General features: G+C 31.2%; 5 protein-coding genes across 5 annotated transcripts; 3 read left to right on the top strand and 2 right to left on the bottom strand.

The window, feature by feature from the left end:
* Positions 1-809: 809 nt before the first annotated feature.
* ASCRUDRAFT_75881 (heme-dependent oxidative N-demethylase family protein) lies at positions 810-2,270 on the bottom strand. Its single transcript, XM_020193252.1, has one exon. The coding sequence runs from the start codon at positions 2,209-2,211 to the stop codon at positions 940-942; it is 1,272 nt and encodes a 423-aa protein (XP_020047476.1). The 5' UTR covers positions 2,212-2,270; the 3' UTR covers positions 810-939.
* Positions 2,271-4,135: 1,865 nt separating this feature from the next.
* On the top strand, positions 4,136-4,828 carry ASCRUDRAFT_34625 (peptidylprolyl isomerase; the record flags this gene model as incomplete). The annotated part of the gene is made up of 1 exon (XM_020190537.1): positions 4,136-4,828. The coding sequence occupies one exon, from the start codon at positions 4,136-4,138 to the stop codon at positions 4,826-4,828; it is 693 nt and encodes a 230-aa protein (XP_020047475.1).
* Positions 4,829-5,498: 670 nt separating this feature from the next.
* On the top strand, positions 5,499-6,038 carry ASCRUDRAFT_8111 (DUF2406 domain-containing protein; the record flags this gene model as incomplete). Its single annotated transcript, XM_020194571.1, has 1 exon — positions 5,499-6,038. One exon carries the CDS (start codon positions 5,499-5,501, stop codon positions 6,036-6,038), a length of 540 nt encoding a protein of 179 aa, XP_020047474.1.
* A 5,766-nt stretch (positions 6,039-11,804) lies between these two features.
* On the bottom strand, positions 11,805-12,184 carry ASCRUDRAFT_75878 (uncharacterized protein). Its single transcript, XM_020193251.1, has one exon. The coding sequence runs from the start codon at positions 12,029-12,031 to the stop codon at positions 11,858-11,860; it is 174 nt and encodes a 57-aa protein (XP_020047473.1). The 5' UTR covers positions 12,032-12,184; the 3' UTR covers positions 11,805-11,857.
* Positions 12,185-14,161: 1,977 nt separating this feature from the next.
* ASCRUDRAFT_8110 (uncharacterized protein) lies at positions 14,162-15,912 on the top strand (the record flags this gene model as incomplete). The annotated part of the gene is made up of 2 exons (XM_020194570.1): positions 14,162-15,791; positions 15,890-15,912. 2 exons carry the CDS (start codon positions 14,162-14,164, stop codon positions 15,910-15,912), a joined length of 1,653 nt encoding a protein of 550 aa, XP_020047472.1.
* Positions 15,913-16,183: the final 271 nt, after the last annotated feature.

Genomic DNA, 16,183 nt, shown 5'->3' with positions numbered 1-16,183 from the left:
CTATTCAAAGAGAACTTTCTTAGGCTCAATTCCAAACTTCCTAGCAATTCATGGCTAGTGATTAGAGAATTATCTATACAATTAATACAAATAACCTAAATTCGTAGCTCATATCTCTTTTCTATTGCTACCAATTTATATACTATCAATTCTCAATTACCAAGGGCTACATCAGATAACCTGTTCAGCATCCAGTGATTCTTTTGTATATTTTTCTGTAGTAGCGTTCATATTTTCTCTGAAAGTGATCTGAAATGTTATTTAAATAAATAAATGTTCGAGAAACTGAAAAATCTTATCATCCTCTCTACTTTCCGACTTAATAATAAAACATTTTATAGTCAAACTAATCACGAACTCACACATGATTCTGAAATAGGAAATATCCACTGTTTTTCTGATTTAAAAAAATGGTTCAGCAAAATAATAGGTTCTCTATTTATTGGAACCATGAATCTTAATCATTCCAATGATGAAAATGTTAATAAAGACACAATCACATATCGTTGTTTTTTCTATTAACTGGAAAAGAAATAAGAAACTATCAATGGAAATTGAAAAAAAGGAAATAATTAATGAAGGATGGTATGAAACCTATTTTATTTTTTTAAAACATTACAATTTTAATAATTTTATTTTAAAAAACATTAATTAAAGCTATAAATTCTTATAAAAAACTGTGGAATATATTTAATGTGCATAGATTTTATTCAAGATAAAATCAAAATTATCAAAAAAAATGAATATGGAAAATAATTATAATAAAGAAAAAAAAGTATAAAATAAAAAAATCAACTAAGGGATGAGAAAAAAAATAAAAAAAACCAAAACATCAATGAATAATAAAAAATTAATCTGCATTTATTTCAAAATGCTCTTTTCATAATAGCAATAATAATGATAATAATAATAATAATAATAATAATAAAATTGATATTTTCAAACTTCAAATTTTTTTGGATCAAGATTCTTTTGATATTCCTTTGCTGATTCATGAGGACTTTTCCAGCCATCTGGCTGAGCATCTTTAACAAAATGCGCAAATGGATAAGTATCCAATGTTTTTATTGGTGTATCTTCTTTGATTATTCCCAAATCAATTTGTCTTTGAATCAATGAATCCAAATATGGCGCAGCATGATCTCTGAAACTTTCAAAGTTTTTATATTTAATAATATCTTCTGGACCTTCAAAGATTATTTTTTTAATTAATGATGGAATTAATGGTTCATCTTTAACTTCTTCGATACCATAGTAGACTGGATGATTAGTGAAAATAATTGCTTTTGATCTTGGTAATCTTCTCAAAGTTTGTCTTTCTACCCTGAAATTAAATTCAGTTGGTGGGATATCTGAATCAATTTTTTCATCTGCTTTTAATGCATAAACATTACTACACATTAATTTTCTATCCCAAGTCATATACCAAGATGCTCTTTCAACCAATTCTGATGGTTGCATTCTCTCAAACCATCTTTCCATTGATCTCTTTAACTTTGTTTCATAGTATGGCACATCACTATGAATTTGATCAATATGTTTACCAATTTTATCTTTAATAGCAAATGAACCACCTGGGAATGGAACCGCACCTGCAACCATATAATGTCTACCGTCATCTCTTTTAAGAACAATATAGAAATCTTCCTTTGCCATTTTGGATACATAAACCAATGGGTGTTCCTTTAATGGGAAAGTTGTATCCAAGGTTTCACCAGTTAATTCATTTTTAATAATTTTATTTGAACCGTCAACTTTAGTGAATAATAAAGGGTATCTTTTAACCATATGGTCTCTAACAATTTCCATTAATTCAACACAAGCATCCCAACTTTCTGGTAACCAACCAATATTTTGATCACCATATTCATGATAAATTCTTTCTTTTTCTTGAATGTAATGCCAATAGAATTTGTCCATATCTAACCAGTGATTAACATCTAATTTAAAAATTGACATTGTTTGATGGTATGGCCATCTAAATGGTCTCCATGGTCTATCATCATAACTTTTGACTTGTTCTGGGGTTATCATTAATGGGGTTGGTTCAGGTATTGGTTCATCTTCAGCTGCATAGTAACCCTTTTTTTCGGAACCTTTTTTAGAATCAACCGCGGCCTTTTTTCTCTGGCTTGATGAATAATATTGTCTAATAGCTAATGCAACAGATAAGATTACCACAGGTGGTAAAGTATATTCCAAGTAACCCATTATGAAGAATTATGAGTTGAAATTATAAATGATAATAAAAGATATCAAAAAGATCTGTATTTTTTTTTTCAATTATATCTATAAATTTATATATAATCGATTAATTGATTAATTAATTAATTGGCTTATAAGTATAAAAATATTAACAAAATTTGTGTTAATAATAATAATAATAATAATAACAAGAGGAATTAATTGAATTGAGTTGGAGTGATGATAATGATATTGACCACACATTAAAGAAGAGAAATTATGTGAAATATATATACTGGTGGTAAGGTGAATTGATTTGGTACTATAGGTATTTTATTATCGTGTAATATAAATCGACTTACTCTTATTAAAGCTATCACAATCTTTTAATGTTAAAGTTGAAATCACTCGCAGATTCTGACCAAGTTTGGAAATTTAGGACTGATAACAAGATGAAATCAAACATTACACCGAATCAAAAAAGAATCTATCAAGCCAAAAAAGTCATAACTTTAAAGGAGTCTAATTTTAAAACGAGGAAGTATTTCTTTTTATTTCTTTGTTAAAATAATATTAAAGAAGTTGCCTGAAGATTATTGGTTAAATTGGATTGTGGTTTTAGTGGGTTAGATAAAAATCCAATCTTTTTCTTACTTGGATTTCTAATTACATCTTCATTAGTTTTTGTTTTTTTAGTAAATTGGAGTAAATTAATGTTGGTTGGTTATTGTAATTCCATTAGATTTAAGGAAATAGTAACATTACATAAGAAGTACAGTAATATGGGTGTTCCCCAGGTTGGTTTCATTGATTGCTTTGAGATGAGTTTATTGGTAGCCTAAAGACAGATATAGAAAGTTGAAAGGATAAGATAACCGGATTGAGTAAGAGACGAAAGGTTGCTATCAAAATTTTGAAGGTGTTTATTAGAGAAAATCAAATCAAGTCAAGTATATCTAATCAAGTGATTATTTTAACCAATCCTTTATAAATTAAGATAATAATAATAATAATAATAATAAAAATCATCTTATATTCAATAGTTTAAATTTATTTATATATAAAAACCCCCAGATTTCGATTACCTATTAACATTATAGGAAATTAATGAGGTAAAACTAACGCTCTGTGTATGAATTGTTGATTTTTCGGAATATACAATAAAAAAGGGTTTCAAAAATTGGAATAACTTAAAAGAGCTATCAAAGAGTTTTAGTGTGATACTCAAAATGAAGCATTATTATATTATTATATTATATTATTATAATATTATAATATCAAAAAATTCCAATGAAAACACCATGGCCTATAAGGCTGAAAATTAGCATTTTAAACTCAGTATCAGATAAGCAAAATGTAAATAAAAGAGCGAAATGAAGTGATTTCAGTTTGAAAGTGATTGGAAACGAAATATATTGCTATTCTCTATAGGTTCTTTTGGCAAGACTACAATAAGAGGCGAGTTTGGGAGATTACAATCTCTTACAATAGTAAAAAGTTGTTCAATACTCGGTAAGGAGTTATCATCATGTTTTGGTCTGATTGCTCCAGCTAGTATCGCTATCAATTCGTTAAAACTGATCTAATCTTGATCAAGTTGTAGGGTGAAATAATCTGTTATTGGCATTAATTCACCACAATAATACGAGATCGTAATGAGTTAATGAAAGAAAAGAAGAAGAAGAAGGAAAAGAGGAATCTGCTTCCTTTTAAACTCTCTTCCTTGAGCGCGGAGCCCGGAAAAAAAAAGCCGACAAAAAAAAAATTAGGGCTTTCACGTGCTCTTTTATTGAAATACTTATGTAATAACACGTGGTGATTATATAATCTCATGAATTTCAAACAAGGAGAGTTTCGATGAGGTGTCAAGCTCAGATCGTTATCATTTTTGACGGAAGAAATAACTGTATCGACATCAATGACGATTGATTTCCAGGACCCAATTACGATCATGAAGTTAGGTGGAGCTATTGTATTACTATTTATTAGTGTTTTGTACATTTCAAATAGTCTCTTCGTTAGCGCTGAAGAGCCTCTCAGTGAGTCAGATCTTGAATTCACCAACAAGGTTTATTTTGATATCAAGCAGAAGGATAAAGACTTGGGTAGAATTGTTATTGGATTATATGGCAAGGTTGTGCCAAAGACTGCTGAGAATTTCAGACAATTGTGTATTTCAGATGATCCCAAGTTTGGTTATAAGAACAGCATCTTCCATAGAGTCATCAAGAAATTTATGATTCAAGGTGGTGATTTTGTTAATGGAAATGGAACGGGAGGAAAATCAATCTATGGAGCTAAATTCAAGGACGAGAATTTCAAATTAAAGCACACTGAACCTGGTTTGTTATCAATGGCTAATGCTGGAAAAAACACCAATGGCTCTCAGTTTTTCATTACCACCGTTGTTACCAGTTGGTTAGATGGCAGGCATGTTGTATTTGGTAAGGTCATTGAGGGAATGGATGTCGTAAAGAAGATCGAGCAGACCAACACCGACTTCAGGGACAGACCAAAAAGTCCCATTGTGATTGCTGACTGTGGCGAGATTGCGATAGAAGTTGTTGAAGAACCAGCTGGAGAATCAGCAGAAACACCAGCAGAAACACCAGTTGGAGAGAAAGCAGTGAAGGACGAACTCTAAGCCTGCGCCGACATGTATTCCTAGGTCTACGCATGTGTTCTAAAAATAGCACGTCAGCTGACCGTGCCATCGGGCTGTTTTCTTTTTCCGGCGGGTGTTTTTCTACTGCAAATCCAAATCGCAGGCCATTTTGGGCGACAGAACATCACTGAAATTTTTATAATACAAAATATATAATCTTCCTATAATTGGTGTTTATCCTTTTCTTATTTTTTTCTTTTAATTTATTGTTTCCAATTTATTATTTTGTTATTTTATTTTTTTACTTTTGTTTCATTTTTGTTATTTTGTAAGATTAATTACAGGTCTTATATCACCCATTCCTTTGCCGCAAAATAACTTATTAAATTGGGAGCTGAGTTGCGTTCATCCTCCTTCATTTTGGTTTATATCCAATTACTTTCAATTACTTCCAGTTGTTTCCAACTAGTTTCAGTTATATCCAATTGTTTCCTTTTATTTCCTGCTATCTCCATTGGTTTTTCTCCCAATTAAAAATATCTCATTCTTTCGGTATTTCAGTTGGTATAGTTACTCTTTAAAGGATTGTTTTGTTGCCGTTTTATCGCCACAACATTCTAGTTTTTTGGTCAGTTCTGAATTAATAAATTGCACGATTTTATCGATTTTATCGCTTTCTTACATTAACAAATAAATAAATTCATTCAAAATGGCTGTGTTTGGTGGAAAGAGTCCAAAGAAAAACAACAGAGCTTCAACCAATAGCATTAAATTGACTAAAGCCGATAAAGATCTATTCAAAAACAGAAACTCAAGAGCTCAAGATATGATGAATGCTATTAACGAAGACCAACCATTTCAACAAGCTAGTGATCAATTCGACCAAGGTAAAGATAATGGAGACTCTATGGGCAACTTCTCCAAGAGTAATGGTATTAATGATGTTTTCGGTAATCCCATCACTGTAGTTGATATGTCAAATCCAACAAGGTCAAGAGATGAAAGACCATTAGATACAATTCGATCCTTTGAATTTTCAATTAGTGGTGATAGTGTTTATAGAGAACAATTAGAGACTGCGAGATATGGGTTTAGACCAAGACCTGAGTTTCCTTTACTAAAGGGCAATCCATATGCTAACACTGCAAATACTTCAGATTCAATTTATGTTCCTGCTTATAAACCTCCTCCAACTACTGCACCAGCTCAAAAAAAGAAGAGAGGCTTCTTTGGTAAAAAGAAGAAATGAAGCATCTGCTGAACATATTGAACACTCAAAACAGACTAAAGCAATTGCTAAGTCATTTTAGAAAGCATTTTCACTTTGATTCTTTCATTTTATGATTTCTAATTCTTTAATATTTGTATTTTTCTTCTTTCTTTCAAATCAGTTTTATTTTCTCCATTTGAAAAGGTTTTATTATTATTACTATCATTACTATTATCATACTTTTTTGTTATCGTTTCATTTCTCTAATTAACTTATTGAAAATACTATAATCGGGCTACTAATTGTTATCATGGTATATCTTATTATTATTATTTTTCTTCTTTCTTCTTCCCCTTCTTCTCCTTCTTCTTGACTGTCTATATGATTATTTTTTTTCTTTGTTTAACCTTTTTTTGTTTTTGTTTTTCATTTTTTTTCATTTTTTTTTAACTCCCAAAACAGAGTTTCATAATTATTTCACTAAATTCTCAATACCAGAAAAACTACAATTTCAAATTATTGTCTTGCAAGTAAATGACTGATATTTCCTGACTCCTTTTTTGCTGTTTTTGTTGTCTTTTTTTATTCTTTTTTGTTGTTTTTTTAACTCATATATTTTTATACTAAAGATTCTAACTCTATACCAAAAATTGATCTGTCATATATCATCTGTCAAATTACAAGCTACACATACTACTTCTAGTACTCTTATTGCCTCTAAGGCCTCTACTATTTATACTATTAATAATATTATTAAGGCTATTTATTACTAATTCTATTTGCATCTGGACTGTTTCAACAAAAGCTCCTCATATATGGATCTCCAATGATGCAATATCAAAGACATAAGAATGCTACAAATCTATACAAACTAAGCCAGCCAGCTGGAATACTCCACCAGTGCAATCTATCGAGGTTAAATTGGAATTTCCTCTGTATCTCTCCAACGCTTTTGAGCTTTTGATTGTCTCTGCCTTCAGATATTGGCTGGTCACATTCTAGCAGGTGCTGCTTCTTTCCAATGCGGGCGGAACCTCCTCCAAGCATTGCTCCAGCTCGCTGCTCCCGAATGACAACAGATAATTTGCTCTGGAGCAGCTTTCTCACGTGCTCTGACATGCCTGGGTGGAGATCGTGTTTCAATTTGGAAGCTCTTATTTGGCGCGGCTCTTGCCCGATCTTAAAGCCCTAAGAAAACAACTTTGGTAAAGGGTACTCAAATGGATTTTTCCAAAAATTATAAAGCCTGCTATACTTTAGAGTTATTTTATTGGATGTGTTGTTCGGCTTGCGTTCGTTTTCAGAGTCTGGTTACCCGCACTGGCTTTCTTATCTGGCCGTGGTAACCCATTTCCGATGCTTTTCGCTCCTCGATTCTGCCCCACCACCACATTATTCGGTAAGGTGAATCCAGATTACATCTTTCAGTTTATATTACCAGTATGGTCAATAATATCTATATCATTATCGAATGCTGGAACTGGACTTTGATTCTCTTCCATGATTACTGTCTAGTGCCTCAATAATCAGCCAATCTGGCTTTCTTTTTGCTTCGTTTCTAAAGCTTTTTCTCTTTGAGGACATACTTCCATACTCACTGAATGATTATGTCTTCAAAATCTTATCTGAATATCCTTTTTATGACATGCTTCAAAAAGCAAGTAATCAAACCAATATGTCCTCAAGTTAGAGCACATCTATGCATTTTATTTTTTCTAAACTATATGCTTTTTAATACTTTACCAGCAAATTTTCCTAATTTTAATGTAATTATAAACTGATACTGATTAAAATTATTCCAATAATTCAATACTTTATTCTTTTAATTAATACCCCAATTATTTATTTTTTTTAGCAATTTTAACAGGATCTTTGTCAGCCAAAATCGTCCTAGAATTTTATTTTGTTGTTTTGTTACTTTATTTTCAATAACCGAAAGGCTTTGAAATGTTTTTTTCGTAAGTTCTTGTTCGTATTTTAAAAAGATATTCTCAAATTGTATACTGTAAAGCATTCCAAAGATTTAATTCAAACGATTAAGGTTTTTATTTTGAAAGCTGGTTTATCCTAACCTAAGAGCTATTAATGACTTTTTAATCCTATTTTATTATAATTTCTCTATCATTTTACCATCATTTCATTATCACTATTATAATCATTACTATAATCATTATTATTACTTGTTCTTTATTATAACTATTATTGTTAGTTTTTCTTTATCATAAAAATAATTTAATAAAGCCATCGTTTTTTTTCTTGTTTTTTTTATTTTTTTTATTTGGCTTTTTGGATCAAGACTTTTCGTATTGTATGAAATTGACTGCCTAAGACTGTTGGCTGTTTCATAAAAAAACAGTTTTCTGTTAAATAAAAAATAAAATAAAAGAAAAGAAAAGAAAGGCACATTGAATAAAAAATATTCAAGAAATCACCTTTGTTATTCAGCATGATTCAGTTACATCAACTATTTGATGTATTAATTTCATGTTTTTTATTATCATTCAACTCCGGAATCTTTTGACATGCTTATAATAGTTAATCAACTGAAACTTCAATTGTTTTATCCCTTAGTATCTTTAACAATCTTTAAAAATATTCTGCGCTAATTTAACTTAGCTGTGTAACCATTACCATAATATTTTTTCTTAGTCAGATTACTAGTATTATTTTCCCTACCCACTAAAAGTATACATCAATTGAGACTAATTGATAAAACCCAGTAATGCTATCCAATTAGCTCAATCAATAACAAATATATTAATCAGACTACTTTTTACTAGCTGACATTTATTTCGTTTGATTTTTCTTTCTCTTAAGCAGCTTGTGGAATTACTAGCTTGAATTTGTAGTTAGTACATGATAATGTGTTGTTAAAACTATTTAAAATTTTTTAATTTTTTAATTTTTTAATTTTTTAATTTTTTAATTTTTTAATTATTTTTTTCAATTTTTTTCAATTTTTTTGATTTTTTTGATTCATTTGATTTGACTTAGTTTATTTAATGTATTTGGATTATTTGGTTTACTATAATTGACATCATTTCAGGATTTACTTCAAGTTGAATAATTACTGAGGGATTGTACCTCAAAGTACTAAAGTAATTATAGTTGTATTGTTTCTTTTATGTTAGATCTAATCCAAATCGCAATAAAGCCAAAAAAAAAAAAAGAAAACGTAACATGATAGTGTAGGAGTGTCGAATGGAAGTAAGAATAAGTTGGATATTTCTTTTTACTTTTTTATTTTTTTTAATTTTTTTTTTGTTTTCTTTGTTTTCTTTTCAGTTCTTGCTTGTAAAATGTGTCTTTTGTATAAATGAAATTTGGATAAATTTTGGTAAAACTGATTTAATCATCGGTTAAAGAGGATTGTAGCAATTGAATAGGAAATAAAATTGTGAGTTAAAAGTCAAAAAAAGGTAAAAGTCCAATAAGCAAAGAAAAAAAGCTAACCAAAAAGTAAAGATTAAAAAAGAATTGAAAGAAATAAAGGAATTAAAAAAGAATTGAAATTCTCTTAGATAACCAAGATTTCAGATACAGTAAAGTAATAGAGAAGTACTATTGATTGAGTGTGAGATGAAAATATGGTACAAACAAATCCAAAGCAATAAAGACATTTAGATACTGGTGGATACATTTTGACTTTATTCTATTTTCTGGCTAATAATTTTATTAAATAATTAATTTCAACTGAAGATCATTTTTATTTTGTTTTTTGTTTGTTAATTTTGATAATTATTTATCAATTCCATGGGCTGAGATAAGAAAAGTGAGTGATAAAGATCTGTGGTAAATTATAAAAGAATAGACAAAAACAAAAGAAGATAAATGATAAAAAGAAAAGAAAAGAAAAGATAGAAAGAGATAAAAACGAGAATAAAAAAAAGAGTAAAAAAGAGAATATGAAATAGAATACAAAGTAGAATACAAAATAGAATATGAAATGATCAAAAAAGTTGTTTAAATTAGAGATTAAAATGCAGATTATGTATTAATTTATGTACTAATTGTTAGCAAATTCATCGAGCGTTGATAACAAAAGTTTCTTGCAATTTTTTAATTTTAATAACTCTTTTAATTTTTATAATTCTTTTAGCAATTTATTATCAAGATAATAATCAAATACTCAAAATTTTTGTACATTTTATGTTCAAAATTTTTAACTAGAACGAAAGTAACATGAGGCTGTTGAAAGCATTGCAACGCAGTATGGAGTAATAGAGGGTAACAGAAGTAGTAAAAAGTGATAAAGAGCAGTAGAAAGCGATATTTTTATAAAAGAAAAAGAAGAAGAGGAAGAAGGAGATGATGATGATTATATGAACTCGATATGAATATTGACTGAAGGAGGAAGATTTAGAAATAGATAAAATAAGAAATCAAGCAAATATAAAAATCTCAGAAACAGGTTGAGAAAATTGGAAAGCAAGAATTCAATGAAATGAATAAATAATAAGCAGACCTTTGATTATATTTAGAAATGAAATTGAAATTGAAAATAATAAACTGGAAATTATAAATTATAAATTGTAAATTGTAAATTATAAATCGCAAGCTGCGAACTAATTAGAGACAAGTTGAAGGAGAATGTGAGAAATAGAATTAAGAAGTGAATATATGACTAGAATGAATAAATTGGAATTGGAAATACATATTAGTATTCCTGAATCGAGTAAATTTGTTTGGGAATACATGCTAGAGTGGAGCAAGCAGACGAATGAGAAATGGAATTAGTGAAGACAAGTTTTGCAACCTTTAAAGATTAATTGGTAGATGAATTAAAGTGGGTTTTACCAATATTATCTACGTACCAATGGAGCATATGGTTGAGATTGTGGCTATCATCTGAGCTTCAAACATAATAGAGACTGTGACCAGAGATGGTGAACAGTGATGGTGAGCAGTGGATGTGTCTTGAAATTAGGAATTTGGAGCAAGGAGGAAAATCGAGTCAAAAAGGAATCGGAGATCATTTTTTGATGTGAGTAAAACAAAGTTTGCATCAACATTTTCAGATCAAGAACTGGTTTAAACGACTATTCCTCCTTTTTGGAGATTTGGGCCAAATCAAACAAAAAGGCAGATGGGAGTCGTGGGCCCAGCGCATTAGTAATGACTGGAACACTAGATTCAGCTCTATTTGCAAAGACAGTGGGTGTTTCAATGAAATTCCTCGAGCTGCGTTCCTTTTGCTAGTGTCTCAAAGTTGTTCGCGAGCCAGGAATAACGTTGCAAACAATGGCCTGTGAGGACTGGTTGCTGAGTAGCACCAGTCGCGCCCGCAATCCTGTCGTTGCAGCCCCTGCTCCTGTGCTGTTTCTGCTGCCGGTGCTGTTTCTGGTGCTTTTGGTGCCAGTGCTGCTCTACAGGCCGGTACTGCTCTACAGACAGCTGCTGCTGCGGCACATCCGACCATATTACGAAAACCGGGAAGACCGTACAAACATTGTATTTCCGGAAGAGGATGTTGCAAACGGCACTGGCGCGTCTGCCTCTTGAGCCACTGCGACACGCGTGCATGTACACCTGCATGTACACACCCTCGGCGGCTGTGTCGAAGCGTAGCCGGGCGAGTTGCCGGTTGGCTGTCGCAACCCTCGATGGGGGTCTTTCGGGTCCCTGGGCTCGGTCGGGAAAGATTGGCGAAGAGCGGACATATTCCTCAGCAACAAAGAGACAAAAAGAGAAACAATGCACTGTGGGGACTCTTTTATACCTTTAATACCTCTTGTACCTTTTACACCTTTTATATCTGCTTATATCTGCTGCCTCTATTAACTGTGAGACTCTTAGAGACTCTCTTAAAAACTGCTCTCAGCTGGATTATCACCGCTGAGCCTTTGGCTGTATCTTGGTTATCCCAGCTCAAACATTACAGTCATCTCATGCTTCCTGGTTGGCAAGAGGTGCTGGTCACCTTCTGTACCTAATATCAACCACCAAATGCTACCAGATATTGTCAGATATTGCCAGATATTACCATATATTGCTCCCTGTCTGTTTATCCAGCCTGTTGACAATACAACCATGTTATTTTAGGAACACAAGCACTCAATTAACTACACTTTTTAAACCATTATTCTGTAATTCTGCAGTTTTTCCATTCTGTAACCATGTAATTGTTCAATTGTATTTTCCTGGCTGAACTTTTCGTCAGAATCAGGCAAAAAACTCTGCTTTTCTTCGTCCCATCTCTTACGATTCCATTCTAATACCATCATATGTTCATTTCAATGAATTTAGCTCCTCCAATTATTGTGTTTTCGTCTTCACTATCTCACATCCCTAGTCTCGATTAATTAACTCCAATACCAAAAAAATTTTGCTCACCAAATAACAACTCCATTATCTCAACCCAGCTACCAGCCATTAACTTTGTAGCAACCATAACTTATTCTGATAATTTTACAGAATGTTAATCCTAATACAAACACTTTTGAATAGTCAAATATCGACAATCTCTGTTTAGTTTCAACTCAATTTGTTCTCAATCATTCTGATATCCCAATATCTATCTTTCAGTATCTCGATATCCCAATTTTATCAGTTGTTTTCTCATAAAACACAAATGCAAAAGGCAAAAAGCAATAGCAATTTCAAAAAAGCAAAATCTCTTCCAAACCCACTAACTTGACTAACTTTACTAGCCCAATGCTTTCCAAAGAATAACGCATTTATTCAAACCATATTCTTACTTGCCTAACTTTCTTCAAGTAGCTTTAACGTTTAGATTAGAATTTATTTTTGATTCAATATCAATACTCTGTCTCACATTCCTAATTCTTAACCAAGGTTAAAATACTATTTAGCAGCATTTCATGCTTTTTAATCCGCTTTCAACAAAAAACACAGCAAAAAAAATTATAAAAATCAAAAATCAAGAGAAAGAGACAAAAAAAAACAAAAAACAACAAAAAACAGATAAATCCTAAACCTTTCAATATCTAATTATGAATATCTAATTATGAATAATATCTAATTATCACTGCTACGAATACAGCTATCTACAAACACTCAAACACTCAAACACTTTTATCACAAATTTAGCTCATTTCAACAAATTTCATCTGGTGGGTTCCAATCGTTGTCTTTCCTTGGTTTCTTCAACTCTTTCCCATAAATTCAAACCTTTTTTTGCATTTCACTTTTATTTTTTAATATTTTTAATACTTTTAATATTTTCATTATTTTCATTATTTTTTTCTCATGTTTTTCATTCAATTGTTGTCTTTTCCTTTTCTTTCCTTGCTCCCACTTAAACTGGGAATTCTTTGGTATTTGGGATTATTTCTTATTGTTTCAACGAGTAAATATTAAATTTCAATAAATTTCAATCTGTTTCCAATTTTTGCAAACTACAATTTTCTTCAATTACAACTTTCTTCAATTACTTTAAATCGTTCAAAGTTAGAAACTCAAATCTTCTGCTTTGATACCTTATTATCAATTAAGTTTATCCTCTACAAACTGATTTACTACTTTCTTTATTTCTTTATTTCTTTATTTATTTCTTTCTTTCTTTCTTTCCAAAATCTTCTGCTTTCTTTCTGCTCTTTTCTTTTCCAACCCAGATCTCTTACCTTGTAGTGCAACTGTATTATCACCCTTTTAAACTTTTTCGTTGGCCATATTCATTTATTTACTTCTTTTAATTGCAATATCTTAATATCTTGGAATATCTTGTTGGTATTTTTCCATTTCTTTCATTTCTCTCTCTCTCATTTATTTATAAAATTCTGTTAAACAAGCTTGGAAACAGTCTATTTTACCTCATTCGTTCTTTCGATACCTCTTTTTCTGTTCACTTTCAAACTTGTACTTATACATATATATATCTTTGTTTCCCAATCTTTTTCAATCTTCTTTCTCTTTTTTTTTCTCTTTAATGACTCGAGTAATTTAAGTAATTTATTTCTTTATTTTATTTTATTTTATTTCATTTTATTTTAATTAACAATATTCATCTTCAAATTCAAATTCAAATTCAAATTCACATTAACGTTCATATTCATATTCAGCAAACTCTTTTCTTCTTATTATTATACTATATCACATCACATCATTTCATTTCATTATATCTGGATTAATTACAAAGATAATTCTTCACTCATTCAACCACATTTCTCCATTTACTTACACACTCATAGCAACATTTTACAATGTCCAATAGCAATAAATCCAGCATCTCCTTCATATTATCTGAAGATATGCCTTCCTCTCCATCTCCATCCATCTCCTCTCTTTCCTCCTCTCCTTCTTCTCCTTCATCTTCCATTTCTTTGCCAAACCAGTCTTTCAACAAATCATCTACTCAAGAAACTGTCTCTTTAAAAATCATTCAACAACCTCTCCATGCCAAAGTCTCCCCTAAACCAAATACCACCACCAACAGCTACTCAATCACAACTCTATCTGAACATAGACCTATCCACCCTCCCCCAGTTTTGCAATTAAGCTTCAACAACACTTCCAACCCAAACACAAAAAAAAAATTCAGTAACAACACCCATTTATTGCCCTTCAACGACCAGGCTGAATCTGAATTCCACCAAACTGCTGAAGTTATTTCGCTACTAAACAACAATGGCGTTATGCCCCACTGGGCCCATTTACCAACCTATTTTGTCAGCACACAATTGGTCGACATCGAAGATGGTAAGCATTATAACGATTATAAAAACGCCTTAAAAAACCAGGATATCAAAATTAATAACGATGACTTTTTCGGTTCCTCTGTTTGCTCTGGTATGAGAATAAACATTCCTTCCATGAACTCATCCTCCTCCCCCTCCTCCAACATAATAGATACCATCCCAAATTATAAAAGAGTCAACAAATCAAACAACTATGTCACTTGCTTTGCCTTTGGTGATATCTCGGTTAGAAAAACTGGTAACTTTGTCTTACTTTTTTCTTTATTCCAGTTTCTCGATAACAAAGTCACCTTCATTGACAAAACTCTCAGCCAACCATTTACTGTTTACACTCAAAAAAACTTTCCTGGCTCTTTGACCTCAACTCCACTAACAAGATTCTTATATAAACATGGTGCAAGAATTAGACAAAGAAAACGTCAAGCCAATAGAAACATGAAAAACCTCACTCTCAACAAAAAAAGATGCCACTTTGAAATGGACAACTATTCAGTTGACAACAATTGCAACTTCAACAAAAGAATTACCTATGATCAAAACTATATCGCCCCCTATAACTACCACCACCAACAACAACTGGATAACAACTATGGAAACATCACTCCTCTTGACTTTGAAAGACGATCCATTTCATACAACCAATACAACACCATCCCATCTTATTCTAATAACAACAACCATCACAATAACACCATTGTTAACTCTCAACAGACTGATCCATGCCCTCTTTCTCCCTACTACAATCCAAACCACCACTACCACCAGCAACAGCAGCAGTCTATTTCTCATATCCCTCAGCACCAACACACACCCAAATCTTATTTTGATTATGTCAATCAGAATCAACATATCAACCCAAGAAGAAATGTCTCTGAACCACAAATCAGAAACAATTCTGTTGCCTACCATTACGACAACAACTATCCTCAACAAATCGACTATAGATCTCCATCATATGGAACCTATCCCACAGCTGATGTTTCTCCAATCACTAATAACTTCGACACCTCTTCAAGCTCTGGAGGTAGTCCCATAAGTTATGCCTCAAATACTTTGCCAAAAAATTTCAAAAACATCAAACTTCCTAGTATCTCTGAACTTAGCAGAAAAGTGCCACAAATCAACAACCACTCAAGTAACGATCGTTCTATCTGTTTACCACCTATTAAATATTCAAATGCTCCCATTCTTTTTCATTTTTTTCATTTTTTTCCTCTTTTTTTTTTTTTTGAGTATGGCTTTCCTTTTATTACTAATTTATTTCTCTGATTTCCTCAAATTTTTTTTTCATTAATGATTTCAATTTTTTATTGTTTTACTTCAATATTTTGCATTATTATATGAATCTATGGTATATATTAATCCACATTCTAGATTATAAACACAAAGTAAAAATGCACTTGTAAAAAAAAGTAAGAAAGTACAAAAGTACGGTCTAGTAATCATACAGAAGAAAATTATACAATAATTTATGAAATTGCTATTCATAATATTGAAATAAATAATTTATATTACATTATACAATAA

The sequence above is a fragment of the Ascoidea rubescens genome (assembly GCF_001661345.1).
Source record: "Ascoidea rubescens DSM 1968 unplaced genomic scaffold ASCRUscaffold_6, whole genome shotgun sequence".
NCBI lineage: Eukaryota > Fungi > Ascomycota > Saccharomycetes > Ascoideales > Ascoideaceae > Ascoidea > Ascoidea rubescens.
This window is presented reverse-complemented; position numbering and strand designations above follow the sequence as displayed.

What these genes read in the sequence shown, in the direction of transcription:
- ASCRUDRAFT_75881 (XM_020193252.1), bottom strand. Translation starts at nt 2,211, where the DNA reads ATGGGTTACTTGGAATATACTTTACCACCTGTGGTAATCTTATCTGTT.
- ASCRUDRAFT_75878 (XM_020193251.1), bottom strand. Translation starts at nt 12,031, where the DNA reads ATGGTTGTATTGTCAACAGGCTGGATAAACAGACAGGGAGCAATATAT.